General features: G+C 40.2%; 2 protein-coding genes across 3 annotated transcripts in view; both read right to left on the reverse strand.

Moving 5' to 3' along the window:
• Positions 1-18,235, reverse strand: part of LOC145495092 (uncharacterized) — a 31,670-nt gene that overhangs the window by 8,513 nt on the left and 4,922 nt on the right. The gene's annotated exons all lie outside the window — the stretch shown is intronic.
• LOC145494969 (uncharacterized) lies at positions 2-17,298 on the reverse strand. The gene is made up of 14 exons (XM_081474545.1): positions 17,284-17,298; positions 16,787-16,847; positions 12,591-12,655; positions 12,327-12,357; positions 12,171-12,241; positions 7,152-7,319; positions 6,501-6,552; positions 6,137-6,189; positions 5,938-6,015; positions 4,758-4,848; positions 2,806-4,039; positions 1,948-2,423; positions 1,758-1,796; positions 2-260 (listed from the first exon to the last, which is right to left on the reverse strand). Exons 5-14 carry the CDS (start codon positions 12,234-12,236, stop codon positions 154-156), a joined length of 2,364 nt encoding a protein of 787 aa, XP_081330671.1. The 5' UTR covers positions 12,237-12,241; positions 12,327-12,357; positions 12,591-12,655; positions 16,787-16,847; positions 17,284-17,298; the 3' UTR covers positions 2-153.

Consider the following 18,235-nt stretch of genomic DNA (forward strand, 5'->3'; position numbering starts at 1 on the left):
AGGGTTGAGGGGGGGGGGGGGAGGGGTAAGACAGGGAACGACCCGTGAAATAGCGGCGGTAGGTGGGCGGATATAGGTTGCCTCAGTTTAAGGGTTAACCGAAGATAAACGGATATGATCTTAAATAAAACAACTTAAAATGATGAAAGGGGCTCATATAAAGGTTTTCTTTCTTTCAAACCGCTGAGTTCTCGAATGCCTGGTCCACGTGTCCAAACACTTACTTTGATTGGCATCGTCGTCTTCTGCCGAGGAGGACTCTAAAATGAAGGAATTAAGAAAACCTTGAAAAGTGTCATAACGGTGATCCCCGTCCATTTCAATTCGGAGGGGAATTGTAGTTGAATGAAAGGGCTCTAAAACCAGGCATAGATTATGACCATTATGTTCTGAGTATAATTTCAAGGAAACTGTGAAATTAAAGAAAATATTCCTCGAAAAAAAAAAACCCTAGAAAATTACGACATACAGTATTCGTTTTCTTCGTTGGAGGCGCCACTTTGTCGACGTTAGTAACCCGCAGCAGGTAGCGTCTGTAGGCTACTGTGAGGGCGCTTTTTTTCGCGGTTATGTGCGTCTCGCAGTCTCGATATTTTGCAGGGCTAAGAAAGTCTCGAAGTAATATTTTCTTTGCTCTTTTTGTAAATGACGTCTGAGCATCTTAGAATCTGAACGTCTCGAGCTATGTATTTAGTCTTGGTCTCGCAATTGAAGGAGTCAAAATGTCTCGGGCTCACAAAGAAAAAGTCTTGCATTTAGCATACACCAACCCTGGATTACTTTGCGGACAAGGTGTCAAAACGGGCATGAAGTATCTAACTTTTAGAAAATAACGATTCCTTCCAGCTTGAATGAAGTGGCTACTCCGAAAATACTTTAGTTTTAAAAACTTGTTTAGCGGTAACATGTAGTAAAGGACCTAATGATTCGAGGAAAGCGATGAAAAAAATTGCAGATGTTTACGGTGGATTGGAACTTTGGAAAATATTTTATCCTACTACCTTTCATATCCACAGCGAGCAGAACAATTCTCATGCACAGTTTAAACTTTATAAAAAAAGTTGTCTAGAAATAGGTTCTTGTTGTTCATCGTTGTATGGCAATAATAATTATTATTATGTGGCTAGTTCCGTGAGCGGGCAAGATGAATCAAATCCTGCGCTGGGATTGGCTACCCGAGCGGGCAAGATAAAGCTATCTTGCCCGCTCACGGGACTACCCGCCGCGTCCCGCAAGAAACATTTCTCCGAAAGCCATATAATAAATCCTTTATTGACCAAGCTTGTTCGGTCAAGATGGCTGGATATTGGCCTCGTTCTTTTTTTTGCGAGTTTATGGACCTCGACTCCGTCTCGGTCAATAAACACGCAAAAAAAGAACTTGGCCAATATCCAGTCATCTTGACCTCACACTTGGTCAATAACTCATACATGACAAATAATAATACATATATACGTACTCTTTCTAACTACAAAAAAATATTCTGAGAAATTATTGTCTCACCCTACAATTTGTTGCCTTACGTCTCGTAAGGCGCATAGTACTGATTCGTTATTACAAAAACACGACTTGTTACTCTCCATTACGATTCTCCTAGTCAGCTTCAAGAATTGCGCATGACAGACGGATTCTGTGCATGCTCACAAAATCGGTCTCGATTCTTGGTGCTGAAAACGAGAATACTGTAGTTACTATCGCACTTTATATCGTTGCAATGACGCTGGTGATATGCAAAATACATGCCGTATCTGACCCACCTCCTGACTCATTGCCAGTGTCAATAATGTCCGGGATATCTGTTAATTAGAATATTCAATTTGTTAACATCTTGTTGAATCAAATCTGCGAAATTTAAGAATTCTTGAGTCCACGCGTTTTTTTTCAGCTATTTTTGCTAGATTTATGTCCAGATAACGTTAACAATGAATAAACTTTGTGTTTAAGTACCTTCCACTGACATATCCCCCAGGTTCTTTCCGACTATTTGTTCCAGGTTCCCTGAATCGACAGCGAGGAGTAGTTTACTGACTTTCGCCAGCTCTGTTGTGGAATGATGGAGGCGATAGAACTCACGGTGTACGCGCACATCGTGGCCAAGATGGCGCGCTAGCCAGTCGATATCAACTTCACTCAACGCTGCTGTCTGTGAGACAGTGGCGATATATTTGCGCAGTTTGGTGCTGGTGATCGACTTTGGCTGGCGGAGTGACCCTTCAATTTCTCTCACATTGCTCGTCACGCAGTCCCAGCCTCTCAGGTGGTCCATAGACCCTTTGGTAGCCCTTGCAAAAACAAAGGTGTTTTCTTTCGGAATGCTGTCCGGCCGTGTTTTTATCAACACCTCAATCGCTGACTTTGTCTCTGGAGTCAAAAGGATTGGCACCTTTCTGTTCCTCTTACCCGTGATTTCAATGAGATCTAACCTGAAGATTTAACGTTCAGTAGACAATGTGAAATATAGGAGTAAAATAACAGTGAAGCATACCGAAGCGAAATGAATTTTGGTTCGAGAAATCGGAATTTCACTGTACAAAAATTCATTGTAAACATTAACGATCTCCGCATGTGTGGAACAAAACTAGAACTTAGGTTTCTCATATAGTTGTTTATTCTCTTTCTAAATATCAAAGAATTAAAAGATCAATTAGCATTCTTTATTTGACCTTATTTTATTTTCTTACATATCTTGACTGAATTTTGCACAGGTTACTTTTTTTCGGCATTCATTCAGTAAATGATGGGAACACGGAACTTTCTTGTGTTCATCTATTCTGCTTATTTCGGTCATGATCTAACTTTTGTTACCTTTCACATAGTCGCCTTTCTAAAGGCGACAAAGACTTCTTCATATCGCTCCTGCAGCCGCTCCAATTTGGGCGATTTACGAACTGGGTAACTTGAAGCGTAGCGGTCTCCCCGGATCTCCTCTTGTTGAATAGTATTATACGGGTCAAGGTTGCCTTGGCTAGGTTGGCCCACTGTTCAACGTTAACGGTAGAGCCTTCTGCTGTCAAGGCGGATGATAAAGACTCCATCTTGGAATCTAGATGATCTTTTAATCTAATAAGATCCTCTGCGAGGGGTAGATAATCGACTTTATTTTGTTTTTTTGACCCTAATGAAGCGAGGGACCGCGAGCTGATTTTAGCGGTCCACTCGCTTTCAAAAAGGTCAATAAAACGCTTCGCCCTCTTGATCACAATCTCGTCTTCGCTCCGCAGGGCAGAACACTTAACGACTTGGGCACAGCGCTTGATGCTGTGCCCAAGCTTAAGGGCTAGAGAAGGAATCCCTACATTCAATCGGGATTCCTGGTCGAATCCACACAACTCTTTGACCGCCTCAATCAGCTCGTCAAACTTTGCGGTGTCAATGTAGTTTTGTAGCGCCGCCTCCTCCTCATGGCTTCTCGCCCGCAGTACCATCAGAAGCCTGGCCAGCTGACGCATCCTTTGCGATACGTAGTTGGCGTTTTTCCTCCCCACCTTTTCCAGGATTGCAGCTCCAAACTGCAAAATTACCTTATCGTGCTTGGCCACGAAGGAGATGTTGTCGTTCTTCATGGCAGAAAGTACACTCGAATATAGCTCCTTGTCCTCATCTGCCGTTGAGATCGAACCAGTCGGTAGCAGAAGCTTGGCTTCACGCTGAACCTTCTTCCATTTCTTAGTCTCTGATGTTTTGTGCACGCAGCGCTTGTTGTGACGCCAAAGCTCGTCCGCTTTGAAGAAACCCAGGCAATCTGGACAGGGTAAAAATGACGAGGCATTGGACGGGTGTTTTCCTGCGGGGTTTCGCACAACGATCATCTCTCCCTCGCCGAGGGCCAAAACGTTGCAATTGTGATGATAGTCTCCCTTAAGACGTATTCTCTCAAACGCCCTTGACCCATCCTTGAGAGCCATCGCCTCTGCCACAATCTTTTCGTCTTTGTGTTTTCTCATCAAGTGTCTGGAGAGCTTTGACTGTTTTTCTCCGCAAAACATGCACATGTGACTTTTAGCGGCGGAGACTTTAATTGTGATTTTGGATGGCATTGCTACAAATAAAGAATTTGTGTGAATTATGAACCAGCAGCATTCTATATGATCAGGAGCCCATCACTAGGAGCGTGCAACTCCCTTACTAAGCCTATGTCACGACATTTTTACAGACCAGTCTATTTTTAGGCTTCTTTTCCCGCGAAATAGGTCAGTTCTGGTCCACAAGGGAGCGCATCGGTAAGGAAAAAAATGGCTCACCTCACATCAGGAACCCCATCACTTCTTTTGGTAAAATGATGATCACAACTTCACTTAAAAATTAAGTCCGTGCTTGTGATTGGTCGCTGAGGTTCCTGCGGGGATCTGAGTTCGCGTTAAATTCAAGCTAAAAATAGATCGGTCCTTGAAAACGTCGTGACAGAAATAAGGGCACGTTCCAAGTAATGGGCTCCTGATATGACTTATTCTGAATGATATTACACTTCAAGACCAATAATAAATGACTGGAAAATTAGAGCTAGGGTGTTAAATCCAAAAGAAACTGGATTTAAAGGTGAGTTCGAGTTAACCGAGTTCAAGTTAGCGGGTACTAATGCCCGTTCTGAAGTTCAAATGGAGACTGGAGTCGAGTTTTAAAATCATTTAGGTTTATTAAAGTTGGAGCCTATCACAAGAAAGAGTGATTAAAATTACCGCTAATCCTCTATTAGCCCTCTCCCCCAATACAGCTCGCAGAAAAGAAACATACAAATTGCTGTCTATATACAAGCGTACCTTTCTTAGTCACAGCGACAGCAGCAGGTTTTCTTAATGTGTCTGATACACTCGAGCTCCCAGCCTGTACCACTTGCTCCTCATGATCAACCTTTAAAGAAAAGGCAATTTGTTGACAACTGCGTCCAGGAGGAGCCCTGTTAGACGTTAAAAGTTAACCGAAGTATTAATCTTTATTGAATAAAAATGTTTTGCACTGCTTATGTTTTGCGTTTGCCTCTATGTCAAAACGAGTCTCTTGCGAATCCATATTTCATGTGAAAATGTGTTCTCCCAACAGGTTTATTTTCTTATAAATCAAACTCATTTTCATATGAATTTGATTTGCGCGAGAAGTCGTTTTGAAACAGAGGCACAAGGTAACAAGTCAACAGAAAAGAGTCATTTGAATAAGAACTGGAAACTAGCTTAAAAAATCCCCCGGATTATTGCTACCACGTTTTCGACCCTGAGGTCAATACTTCTGAACGTTTTTATTTATTTTTAGTCTCAGAAAAGTGTCTTAAAGGTGACTCGATACCGTTACAGTTAAATGAAAATAATTTACTTGAAAAAAAAAAAAAAAAAAAAAAAAAATACAGCAACGCTTAAAGTTAGGTTTTGATTGTCCCTTGTCTGATCGGTCCGCAAGAAACAAGAAACACGCAGTCTGTGGAGCGCACTCCACTTATTCGTTTTCGCTTCTTTGTTCTGAGGTACCAAGATCCTGTTTTGTGGGCGTGGCTTAAAATTTTTGTCACTCCTAATGGAATTCGTTTGCTTGCTTCAGACAACACAAGGTAGACAACACGATCAGAGGTTGTGATTTAACAGGAGGCAGCGGTCCCGGGTTCGAGTCCCGCTCTGGTCACCACTTGGATTTGTTTCTCGGTAGCCCTGAGTTCAACTCCTCGGCCACGCTTGTAAATTGTTGTCAACTGTTAAAGATGTATATTTTGGGAGGCTAAACTGTCAGCGTTAAGCTTAGTATTAAACACGTAAAACAAAACTATTTTGAGATACTTTGATTTATCTTATTCGACTTTGGATAGCAGTATTCTATTGAGAGGAAAAGGACATGAGAAGGTCTAAAATTAAAGTATTGTCCTCCCTGCTGTAAGTTGCCACGACTTACAACATTGTACTGATCGCTTACGTTCTTGAACTTTTTTCCAATCCGAGCTGAGGAAACAAGACTTACAGTTTTAGCGGAGTGAACTTTATCGCCACCGACATACACTGACGAAAGGCAGTCATCAGCAGTACATTTTGTTCGCGTCTAAAAGGAAATGAGAATACGTAAGAATGTACATCAAAACGAGAACACAAATAGAGAACTTCTCACAGGTTGCAAAAAGCATGAAACGCATGAATTCTTCCCCGGTCTTTTTCAAACTTACACTTTCATCGAGGTCAAAATCATTATTCTCCGTTTGGGACTGTCCTTTTGCTGCTGAAACAATGAATAGTACCACTTAATTATTTTGGTCATGACAAGACCAAACGAGCCTGATATGCCGGCGATAACAGGTCACGTGACTCAACTAGTTAACAATGAAAACCCAAAATAAGTTATATTTTATATTGTTACCAAGTTTGAAAGTGTTTTCGTATTAAGATCGCTGAAAAGTTATGACTATTTTCAGATTTTATGCAAACTGTTAGGCTGCAAGCCATGCCTTAACATGCTTGAGTTGAGAGAAGTAATGCCGTTTTCTCGAGAAGTAGAAGACATAATCAATGTGGGGAGAAGTAGAAGCGAACCTTTAGTCACTGCTTGTCTCGGGGCTAGTTCACTGGACTGATTCTTTTCTTCCTGTTGTATACAACAAAAGTACAACTGTTTTAAAAACTTTGATGGCTTCTCAAGGTTCGCTATTACTGAAGAGAGTTTTTGTCCGGACGCTAACAGGGATTCTCCACTCATATGAATTCTTCAACGAGAATTAAAATAGGAAAATAAGAAACGACTCAAAATTGACCTTCCAATCTATGGTTTCATCGCTCGGCAGTTTTTAAGTCTCAAGCTTTTTCAGGTTTCTTTAATTGCTTAAATTGTAAAATTCAACCAAGAAATTTATTACTACGCTTATGATTTTACAACTCGAACTCGAACAACCCGCGAACTCGAATAAAATCCAATTTCCCCTCGTTTTTACCCGATTTATAGTCATTTACTATGGGCTGACTCGAACTCAGTTGACTTGAACTCGCCTCAAACTCCCCGCTAACTCAAATTAATCTTATTTTCCTTTTGCTCAACTCGAACTCTATTTTGCGTTGCTGATTGACTTGTCAAAATCGTGAATCGTGATTAACAAACACCAACCCTGCCAACCTCCTTGGGAGTTCGAGTATATTGTTGAATTATCTGTAAAAATTAATATTTATTACTGAATAAAAAGCAGAACTGACATTTTCATCTTCTTCTTCATCATAGTCATCGTCATCGTCATCTTCTTCATCGTCACTGGGATCATATGATGACATTGACTCGTCATCAGTCTCCACGGGTCGGTCATCCTCATCAATGAGGCAATAGTCAACATCTTGCTTGCAACTTCGGATGTGCTTTGTTCTGTTCTGAGAACAAACAAGAGAACAAAATTGGGATAACTGATTACTATGGATGCTATGTACAGGGAACTTTACTTTGCAGACGATTTCTCTGGTATACTTTTTTACTGCTTGACTGCTTCCTCTGAACAAATTAAACAAATCAGAAGTTGAGGTGTAAGTTAGGCTCCCCCTCCCCCGAGTCACCCCGGCCGAGCTAACTTTTCAATTGCTTCTTTACAAAATGCAACCAACTGTTTACATGTCGATCTTTAAACCGTCTCCGCGCCATGTCTTTTCAACCAAAACCGAAACACCATGTCGTTGTCTCGATATGGAAAGTAAGGAAAAACTATGATGGATTATAATGAATCTTACAATCCATCAAATATCTTCGCTCGCGCGCGATTGGTCTAAACGCGTGCTGTGACTGAATATGCTCCAGCTAAAACTGGTGAATATGCGAGTGTTATAATATATCAAATATTTTCGCTCGCGCGCGATTGGTCTAAACACGTTATGTGACCGAATATTCCCGAGCTAAAACTGGGGAACATCGGAGGATATTCCCCAATTTTCAAAACCGCGCGTGTTGCAAAAAAATTGAAGAATAATAAATACAATAGCCTCCATTTGGGGCGAAAGTGTGCTCGAATATTTGTCCTTGGAAATTATCTGTTCCTCGAAGCTCATAGTTTTCCTCGAGCTACGCTCTCGGAAAACTGTTCGCTTCTCCGGAACAGATAATGTCTGCGGACAAATATCTGTGCATGATTTTCGCCCCATATGGAGGCTGTTGTTTATATAGTCACGATCGATCTGAATTTGACCCCGTCTCAGGTCGTTACTACGAACATTTTATAGGTTACTGTTCTATATTTTTCTGCTGACGAGACCCAACCAGGTCGCAACAGCTTTTCAGAGTTTGCATTTTTGGCATGTTTGGCTCTCAGTTTGGACTCTGTCTTATGCCGTTTTTTTTTGATAAAGTTTCATCTCTTCATAGTATCAGCCTTGCTTATTGACCTTATTTTCGTTGTTACGAAGACGCGATTCATAAGGGTTTGCTGTGTTTCATTCGTTGTTTTCTCGCTTCTCACGCCGGCACTGCGTAAGGAACAAAAAACAACGCTAGTAGCTTGCCTGAATCGTTTTAAAGCGGCGTGAGAAGCGGAGAGACAATGGAGAATGGTATTGTGGGAGGAGGACTTTGAAATACCGCCTGCGCGAAAACCAATGTGCGGGAAAAACGGATTGGTCGAGAGAAGTACACACGTCAATCAAATGTTAGATGATCCCTCCTGTATTTCCCAAGGTACACTTTGCTTTGCTTGTCGACAGGCGTTTGGAAGGATTGACTTCGTTTCGTCGTCGAAAGAACACTGCGAATCAATACGGCCATTCGGATTTACGTCAATACTATAAGTTGAGTGGTCTGTTAACCATACTTCGAATTCAAGTTTCATGCGTGACTGGTCACGCCACTCAATTTTGAGCCAATCAGGAGTCCGGTTATATACAAAATACATTGCAGTGATTTATACATTAGGTTCGACTCATGAGGGGAACGCCGTATTTTAGACCCTGCCGAATTTTATGTTGTTTGCCGCACCAAACCTAACCTGCCGAACCAAACTGATTCAAACGCCGCTCTTCTGCCGTACTTATGCAACAGTCAATTCCAGCAGTGCCCATCCCCCCCCCCCCTGGGCTAACCCCCGGGCATTAGCATTTTTTTTTTGAAATGGGCAAATACCCCGGGGTGGGGACACGCAAGCTGTCTAAATGCCCCGGGGTGGGGCGAAGAAAGAGGGTAAATGCCCCGCCCCCGAGATCGTCGCCTTCCAACACCTTTGCAGTTTTTTTTTATTAATTAGTGAATAAAGTGTTCAACATTTCAGTATTTTAATGCAACGGTAAGACTTCATGGACAAAAGTACGTGTTAGTTGATTCTGATTATATTTATTTCTTTATATTTTGTTTTTAACAGTTTGCTAGAGGATAGCGTGACGTTAAATATTTTGTGGTATAAAAACCATTTGTTTTGAATATTTCGACTAGAATAACAACAATCCTGTTAAGAATGTTTACAATAAAACAATTATCATTGCTTTAGAAATCGTTCAACTTTAAAATTTTATTTCAATACTTGATTATAAACAGTTCGTTGAAGAAATACCTAAAATTGAGAACACATACCTTTAAAAACATCTACAAGTTTCTCTAGTCCCCGACGGACAAGCCATTGTTCGACAAACGCCTCGTCTTTCCCGATGAACTCATCCATGGCACTTTCGAAAACACGTGTGTCAAATGTCCGGGGTCGCCTCGGGGTGCGCTAATGCCCAGGCCCCGGGCCGCGATAAAATTGCGAATGCCTCAGCCCCGGGACTGACAACTTGAGCAAATGCCCCGCGGTTGTCATCAGTTAGGTTCTGCGCATGAATGGAGCGGCGTTTGGAACGGGCCTCAGAGTTACGTAATTCAGCGTGGAACGAATTGATGCGTAACAAATTTTGTTACCACGCCTTCAGTCAAGTGACGAGTGCAATTCTGTCACTTTTTCTCGTTTCCGAAGTTGTGTTTTACTGAGTCTAATACGGGGAAATGATTTGTTGATCGCCTAATGTTTTTTGTTTCTCGAAATAGAGAAATAGATAATACGCAGAGAACTCGCTACACTAGCATTGGAATGGCATGAAATGGCGCCCACAATATTGACAGCAACATGCAACACGAGGTCAGTCCATCTCGCATTTGACAACCATCTTGTGCGAACAGTTTATAAATTTTACGTTTCGTTGTTAAAAGTTTTTACTTTCCCAGAGTGATTGCTGTCTCCCTTATCAGAGGAAGAAACAATTTGAAAAGGAGCAGCAAAGAGGAGAACAATTTGCAAGACGGGTGAGTATATTTAGGAAAGGTGTGTAGCGTAGCGTGGGTTCTCAGGAAACTTCCCAGCTTACCGATCGTCCTTCGGGAAAAGAGCGTACGCGCGGCAGTTTCAAGAAAGCTGTGCCGAACTTTATGTCAATAGAAAGCTTTCGATAAAACTAGTAATACTTCAGTCGCACTTTTTCTCCTGAGACCGGGATGGGAATGCGAGGGTGACCGGTCACCCCAAAACGCAGACCATGCAGACTGCAGACCAAGCAGACCAAGCAGACCATGCAGACCGTGCTGACTGCGCAGACTGAGTACTTTTTGTCTACCACTTGACTCACTTTTTTCGCTTCTAGTGACAAAATAGTGTTCAATATGTCCTAATGTTTGTTATTTATCCACAGGCGGCACAAACTCAACATCTGACTGTTGATTCGCGCGTTTAATAGACTTTCTATGGGAAATTCCCTTTACTGGTCCTAAATGTACTAAAACCAAGCATAAAAATAAACTTACATACATTCTGGGCGCAAATATTGCGTCAATTTTTGACGGCTTTGTGGTTTTATTTATTTTGTCTAATTTGTTGTTGTTGTTGTGGTTTTTTTTTTCGATATTCTAAGTCTTCTTTCTCCTCTTAACTGATTTAGAACACAAAGCAAGGATGGTGACTCTAAGCGACCTTGTGCTACAAATCGCTTTTGCTCCACAAAGTACAGAATCGCCATTAGACTAGGGGTATTCCCTCTTTCGCTTAGTTGAGCGTGACAATAAGCATAAAACCTTGAGGAAAAAATGCTCGCATGGAATTTATTTCCCGAGGTTTTCTGTATGCGTCATGCACAATGGACTAAGCGAAAGAGGGGCCACTCGTAGTCTAAATCGCCACAAAAACACATTTGCCATAAGGACAGATAAATTAACCATCACATCAACTCATCATAGCAACCATACTGCGCTTAGAATTTCAAACGATATATTCGGTTTTCTGTGATCTTTCCATGTGCTAGGCTTTTTTGGCGTGATCGCAGTCACACTCCAACAGCCATTTGGAGTTACATTTTGTACACCACGAGTACAAAATGCACATGTTACGTGTGACATTGTAATACAAGATACAAGTGAAGTTTATTTCTACATTTTAAAATAGCTTTACTTAAGCATATTCAGGACCAAAGGGAGTTCCCTTGCAAAATCTATAAAACATCACCAGTCACATACCACCGAGTTTGCGTGGCCTGTGGATAACAAACACTCTGATATATAATTGAACAGAACCAAAAAATATGCGAGTCAAAAGTAAATGCGAAAACAAGAATAAGAAAAAAAAAGTACTCAGTCTGCACAGTCTGCATGGTCTGCACGGTCTGCGCTGTGCAGTCTGCATGGTCTGCGTTTTGGGGTGACCCGTTTGTCGTTCGATTAGTTATTTTAATTGTTCGAAATCGATAGCCGGAAATTACTTTATGTAGTTAATGAAAATCGGTAATCAAGAATGTGAATCGTAGATTACTCCAATCTCCTAAAGCAAAAAGTGGTGAACACTCTTCATCAAAACTCTTCTTCGACTTCTTCTTCTTCTTGAATCGACTTTGAAGATTAAAACCGTGTAAGTCATTTTCGGATTTGCCTGACGCTTAACAACTGAACAATTTAGTTATTGATAAAATTGATAGCTAATTACAAAAATCAATAAAAATCCATAATCACAAGAGACCAATCGATTTCTATCAATTTGTGCTATTAATTGATTAATTAGTATTGATTATGATTAATTGTCATCGAGTATCAAATATATCGATTAGATACGCCTGGCTTTTAAGGGGTATCTGAAAAACCTGAATAGCGAATAGCGAAAAGTCGCAAATAGCGAATATTCCCGAATAGTGCGAATAGTGACGAATAGTCGTCAATAGTCTCCGCTTTAAATCTAATTAAAAATTTGAATATGGTTTGTTTTTTTAAACAGTACATACAAATCTAATGGTGCTTACCAGTGTTTCAGATACTAATGCACTGATATCCACGTCTGAGTTGTCTTCATCTGAATCAGAAACCATTTCAGCTGGAAGTAAACATGGATAAGCATGTTTTTATTAATGCACAATTTCAGAAAATTTAATTAGTGTGTATTTGATAATTTGGATCACCTGCAATACTGGCCTGCTGGTGCTTCTTACTCTGTCAAAGAAAGAGACTTCACTTTACTTACTAATATTCAAATTCTGATCCTCAAGGAGAGAAGAATTCTAATATATCAATGATTCTTTACATTTCTTTAACTTAAGCCTTCAGTTTCATGGCACTAATTTGCACCAAAAGGAGGTGGAGGTAACAGTTATACCCATTTTCACCACACTAGCATTCAATCACACTAGTACGCAATAAAACTTGCACAAATATCTTTAACTTACGTGTATATCCTCACTAATGTCACTCTCATGTTCATAACTTTTTTTGCGCCAATTTTTTCCAAATACTAAAGAGAGAAAAGTACATTTACATTCAGTGCATTTTTCAATGAAGATTTATACAGTAGGTGATTCCAGAAAATAACAACACCTATACCACAGGTGGCTTTTTGGAGTTCCGTGGGCAAGGAGGGTCTTTGAACTGGAAATCCAAAGGCATGGGGGGTACTTACGAGTGGAATTCCGAGGGTATCGGGGGATTCTAGAGGGGACTGACAAAAATGTGAAAGCACAAACAAATGGATGACACTGCTGACTACCGTGGAAAGCAAGATACACTAGGCAGCCATTGATTGATCAGGCATGTGTTCACGTTCATGTACAGTAGAAAAGCAATAAAAACTGGGTTGTACACTGGGCTCCAGAGGCTTTAAAGTTGATGAATCTCTTCTCAGAAAATCGTTTGCGATGATCGCTGACCCACCGTGTTTGTTTAGCGCGAGCCAGGGTTTTCAATTTGAAATAAAGTAGCAGGAAGAAATCGTAAAGTAGGCGGAGCACTATTGGGTCGGGTAAAGGTGGCCATGTGGGGAAATGTGACGGAGTAGGTCACCTCCTCCTGCATACATGGGAGGGGTGGGGCAAATGAGGTGCTAGCCCTGGAAAATCTTGAAAATCTGTTTGCAGTGAGGTGCATTCTGATGCATATACATTTTTAGCACGGTAAATTGATTTTGTTCGAGGCCACTATACTCGTTATACAGAACTACAGAGTGCTTGTCATTCATTATGTTACATTGTGCTTGCAATGATCTGTTTAATTGGACTGATAAATATAAATAAACTGTAATATTATATTATGATTATCCAATCGATATGCAAGTTCACTGACTAAAAAGAGTTGTAACATAGCGAGCCCGCTAGTCCTACCTAAATCCTATCGAGTCATCATGCAGGGCTGTCATTAAGGGCCGCAACCCGTAACACCTGTTACGACTGAGTTCACTCGATGTTACGGGTGAAGATGTCGATGGATGGTACGAACATGCTACACTTACCAAATTTATTTTTAAACATTTCCCTGTTGAAATAAACATAACTGTTTCTTGGTGTCTTGTCTCCTTGGTTCTACTATTTATATTTTACCCTGGAGATGAACTTTCAGTTTGCTTAATCGTCGTGAATTACTTTTAGACGCCATTTTAAGCAGCAAAACTTATCTTGCAATGCGCTGCTCCTGCCTTTTGAGAAATTCCGCGGACCGATGTAGAGTGTTGTCCAGGCTGATCGATCGTGTTTGGTCCCGCGCGTGTGTAGAGAAAGTTATGTTTTAATATGAATAAGAGAAAAGAACCCACGTCAAAACAGCCTGGGATCGACAGATTTTTTTCTAAATCCCAACGGACCGATGGAAATGAGGAAGCTCACAAAACAGCCGGTCGAAGCGGTCGACAAATACCAGCGATCACAGCTTCAAGTACTGCAAGGACTTCAGCCACATGCGGGCAGCCTGTAGAACTGAGTATTATGCTACAAAGAGTGGAAGAAAAATTTCCCGAGTCTAGAAATGGTAAAGCAGTTCATTCTTATTACCACTGTAACGGAAAGAGACGTTCAATATCTGATCCAGCTTATTTGAGCTCCTCTAACGGTAAGATAGCTCAGTAATGTAGAGATGTTATTATAATTTTTATTTCCGGTTTCACTCCTGTTTTATGCATTTGACCATAATAACAAACTATCATAACTGTTAGCAAACATAAAACCATATTGCTGATTATGGACTGTCATTTATTTTTTTTTTTAAACAAGGAACACTCAGGTCTGTTGGAAATATTTTATAACTTTATTCATTTGATCTCTGTAAATTAAGGTGCATGAATTTGAAATTATGCACTGTGAAAAACAAACAGTACTAAAATAAGGACCACCTGCATAGGTTGATGCAACAAAGATGTTATTTCACTATTTGCTGATGATGTACTATAACATATTATCACTGTTTTATCAGCATTTTTGATTAGAAAAATTGCCATTTTCATGCCCTAGAAAGCAGGAAAATGCATTTCCAGGGGTTTCACGCTCAAAAAATTGCTGGGGAGGGGGGTGGGGGCATGCCCCCAGACCCCCCTAGATGCTCAGGCCCTTTCGGGCCTTCAGAACGTGGCCGTGGGCCACGTATTTGACTGCTACGGGTGATAACTTACATGCAACGGCTGCTTCAAAACTTAATGACAGCCCTGATCATGGAAGAAATCTCTATATACGCATGGCCATGCGTATATAACATGGCGTGTGCAGTTTCAATTAGCTGCAAAATTTCCGTCGAGTTAAGTTCAAGTCCTTTTGTTTAAGTTTCGGCAATGTGAAGGTTATTCTGAACAATCCAAACCTTACTTCAAGCGTTTGACTTTTGCCAATCTGAGATGTCGACTTTGTTTGTCTACATTTTCATTAAGTATTTTTGACTTTGTTTGCCGACATTTTCATTCAAATTAATTCATCGTGCATTGTGAGAACTTTTTAGTCAATCACGAATGAACATGTTTTAGCACCCAAGATGCTGTTTGCCATGTTATAAAAGAATTGGTTCATGCTTTTAGCTGTGCGTATATCAAGTTATGGATGCACTTGGGAAGTTTGGAGAGCACTCAAGAAGCTAGAGTTGCTCTTGGCTATTGCCTCGAGGAACTCTTACACTTCTTTTGTGCTCTCCAAACTTTCCGAGTGTATCCATAACTCGATATACACACACTAAGCATGAACCAATTCTTTTGTTGGATATCTGGTCGATATCATTTAAGCTTTTCATAACAAATAAGAGCTGCAGGTGAGTCAGAAGGATTGAGGCGACTTCCAGTGCTAATTAGTTCCCGTCACATACATGAAGTACCACTACCAAATCAGCGCTATATCGTTTTGTTTCTGCTTCAGTTTTTGATTTTTCGTTTGTCTTAAGATTTGATTAATCGCGTTTTTAAAGTATCTGGTGACTTGTGTCGGGCGCAAGTTTATTTTGAAAACCTTGGCCAGCGATATGTATTCATGCATAAATAAACTGCCGTAATATGGCATCTGATCGAGTGAATTTAATACTTGTTCGCAATATTGAAGGTAAAGTAGACAAGAATTGCATGTTCTAATTTTCATAGTAATTATTATTATAACACTCAAAACAATTGAAAGTTTTAGTCCTTCCCTAGTTTAGTCGAAGACCAGTTGTAAAATTGCGACTGAAGGGTAGGAAGTGTTAGTCGCCGAACCTTAAGTCACAAATATATGCGTGCGATCATATTGGTTAAGACCTGTAGAGTGCAGGTTAAAACTTCTGGGAAGATGTAAAAGCGTAAAATCTCTTTTATTGAAAGTTATCTGGGGTCAAGGTGGTTCAGGAAGGGACGGAGGTGAATGATTTTGGAATTCGGAGGGCATGTAGAAGGGGTAGAGCATTTTGGAATTTCCCAAGCCAAGAGGGTTGAAGTGTTCATGCCAGCCATGGTAGGGTATAGACATATTCTGGAATCACCCAGTATTAGTACCAATACTAATATATAGGTTTTAAACGTGATTCATTGCTTCGCATGATTCAACCTGGAAAATGGCCTGTATTGCATGGTTATAGGTAAAACTTTGTTTTCAATTGGTAAATGCAGCTACTTTATTATAGTAGGACCCTGATTTAATGAACTCTGATTTGTCACAAATTTATTCACAATATTTACAATAAACTGTATGAATTAAACCCAGATTTAACTAACCCAGTTACTCAACAAATGACTGGCACCGGCGATCAGAGGAACACAATAATTATTCGATGTAGAAGCCGGAATGTAAAATCGCATCATATGTACAGGAGTCAGCCACCATTAAAGTCACGTTGCTAAAAATAGCAACTATACCCTTATTTAACAGTGGTTTTGGTCAGTTTTCAACAAATTTGTTATATCGGGGTTACTGGTTTAACAAAACCTCAATTTAACAAACATCCCATATCCCCTGGCACTTCGTTAATTTGGGGTGTCATTGGATATGTGTCTGTTGTGGCTCAAACTTCTGTTTTATTTAGATTTAATTTCTTTTAATGTCTGCATCAGATTCCTCTAATTATTTAGGGAAACAAACAAAAAATCAGTGGTTTGAAAATTTGAACCACAACTAACTTATACTTACATTATATTAATAAATAATAGAAAACAAACCTTTACTCGTAAGAGCAGCTTGTCGTGATACACTGGACTCCTGATCATGATGCTCCTTACTCTACCAAGAAAAAAATAAATTACTACACCGATCATGAGAGAAAACGTTCTAGTCTAGCTTGGTGCTAATTACTATATAGGACTGAATCAAATGCTCCTCATTTTGTAATTAGAACAACACGGAATATGCTAATTAAAAAAATAACTGTTAGTTATTCACCTATGAGCTGATTGATTTTTGCACCAAATTAAATTGAGAACCAATGAAATCTCTAATCTCTATAGGTGAACTGAAAACCTGTTAAAACCTTGAGATCCACAGAATGAATTCTAGATTTGTACCTAGAATTTATTTTGTGGATTAAGATTTTCAACAGGTTTGTGATTCATGTGGGAATTCTCTGTTAGGTTACTACTGTCTGGTTCTGTGCATGAAAATGTTTAATTAAACGTTACATGCAGACACCACAATCCTTCCGTATTCTGTATTAACTTACTTTATTTATGTCACTGCTGTCACAGGCATACGAATTGGTACCTTTGTATAAAATAATAAATGATAAAAAAACAGAGATACTCCATCAGTGGATGTATACACAATCCAACCGAAAGGAAAGTAAATCAACTGACTTTGATATTGATCCATTGAATTATTATTAAATGACAGCTTTCATTGAAGGTTGACTTAATTGGTACCATAAAGGGACTCAGTAGTATGGCTTATATATAAGGCTTTACATTATCTCACACACTGAAAGATTTAAACTGCTGTGGCATATATGTAGGGTGTACATGCTAATGATTCACAGTTTACGATTACCTACTTGCATGGTGACACTTCTCATCTTTTCGACCAAAAATGGTCTTTGTCTTCACTTTCTCCCCCCCCTCCCCAGGGTCAATGTAAATTGTTGAATTTCCTCTCTCCAATCTTGTAACCATACATAAACATTGTATTGTTGGGTAGCCAGCTGGGGGCTTGAAACATTGAATACCGACTTGCCACTTCAACCAAGATTGCCACTGGGTGGCATTTTGCTAAGTGTTTCACTGAAGGACTGTAAACAGCAATTGTTTGTTGTACAAACTTAATTGAATGTTAGAGCCTAACATTGTACGGAAATGAGTTCGGGAGCTCTCTGTGGTGTCGCACGTTTGCTGAGGATGATATGATGTACAACAAACAGTCAACTCGTGAATTGGCATTTCTTGGCCACTTATGCTGTGGCGGTTTTAATAGTAACTCAAATAAAAGTTAATTGTTAACAATGTCCATGGTAATTAAATTATCATTTTCAGCAAAGGTGGGGCGAAAAAGGCGCCAAAAGCCACGCTATCTTTAAAACGGGGAACGGGGAATCGGGGAATGGGAATGGGAATGGGAATGGGAACGGGAACGGGAACGGGGAACGGGGAACGGGGAACGGGGAACGGGGAACGGGGAACGGG

This window comes from Orbicella franksi, chromosome 8 (genome assembly GCF_964199315.1).
Source record: "Orbicella franksi chromosome 8, jaOrbFran1.1, whole genome shotgun sequence".
NCBI lineage: Eukaryota > Metazoa > Cnidaria > Anthozoa > Scleractinia > Merulinidae > Orbicella > Orbicella franksi.

Bases quoted from the DNA above. Each gene is read 5' to 3' on its own strand.
- LOC145494969 (XM_081474545.1), bottom strand. From the start codon at position 12,236: ATGGTTTCTGATTCAGATGAAGACAACTCAGACGTGGATATCAGTGCA. The intron at 6,553-7,151 runs GTCAGTTCTGCT...TGTATACAACAG, and splicing joins ATGAAGAAGAAGATGAAAAT to GAAGAAAAGAATCAGTCCAG. The intron at 6,190-6,500 runs GTTCGCTTCTAC...TCATTGTTTCAG, and splicing joins GAGACAAGCAGTGACTAAAG to CAGCAAAAGGACAGTCCCAA.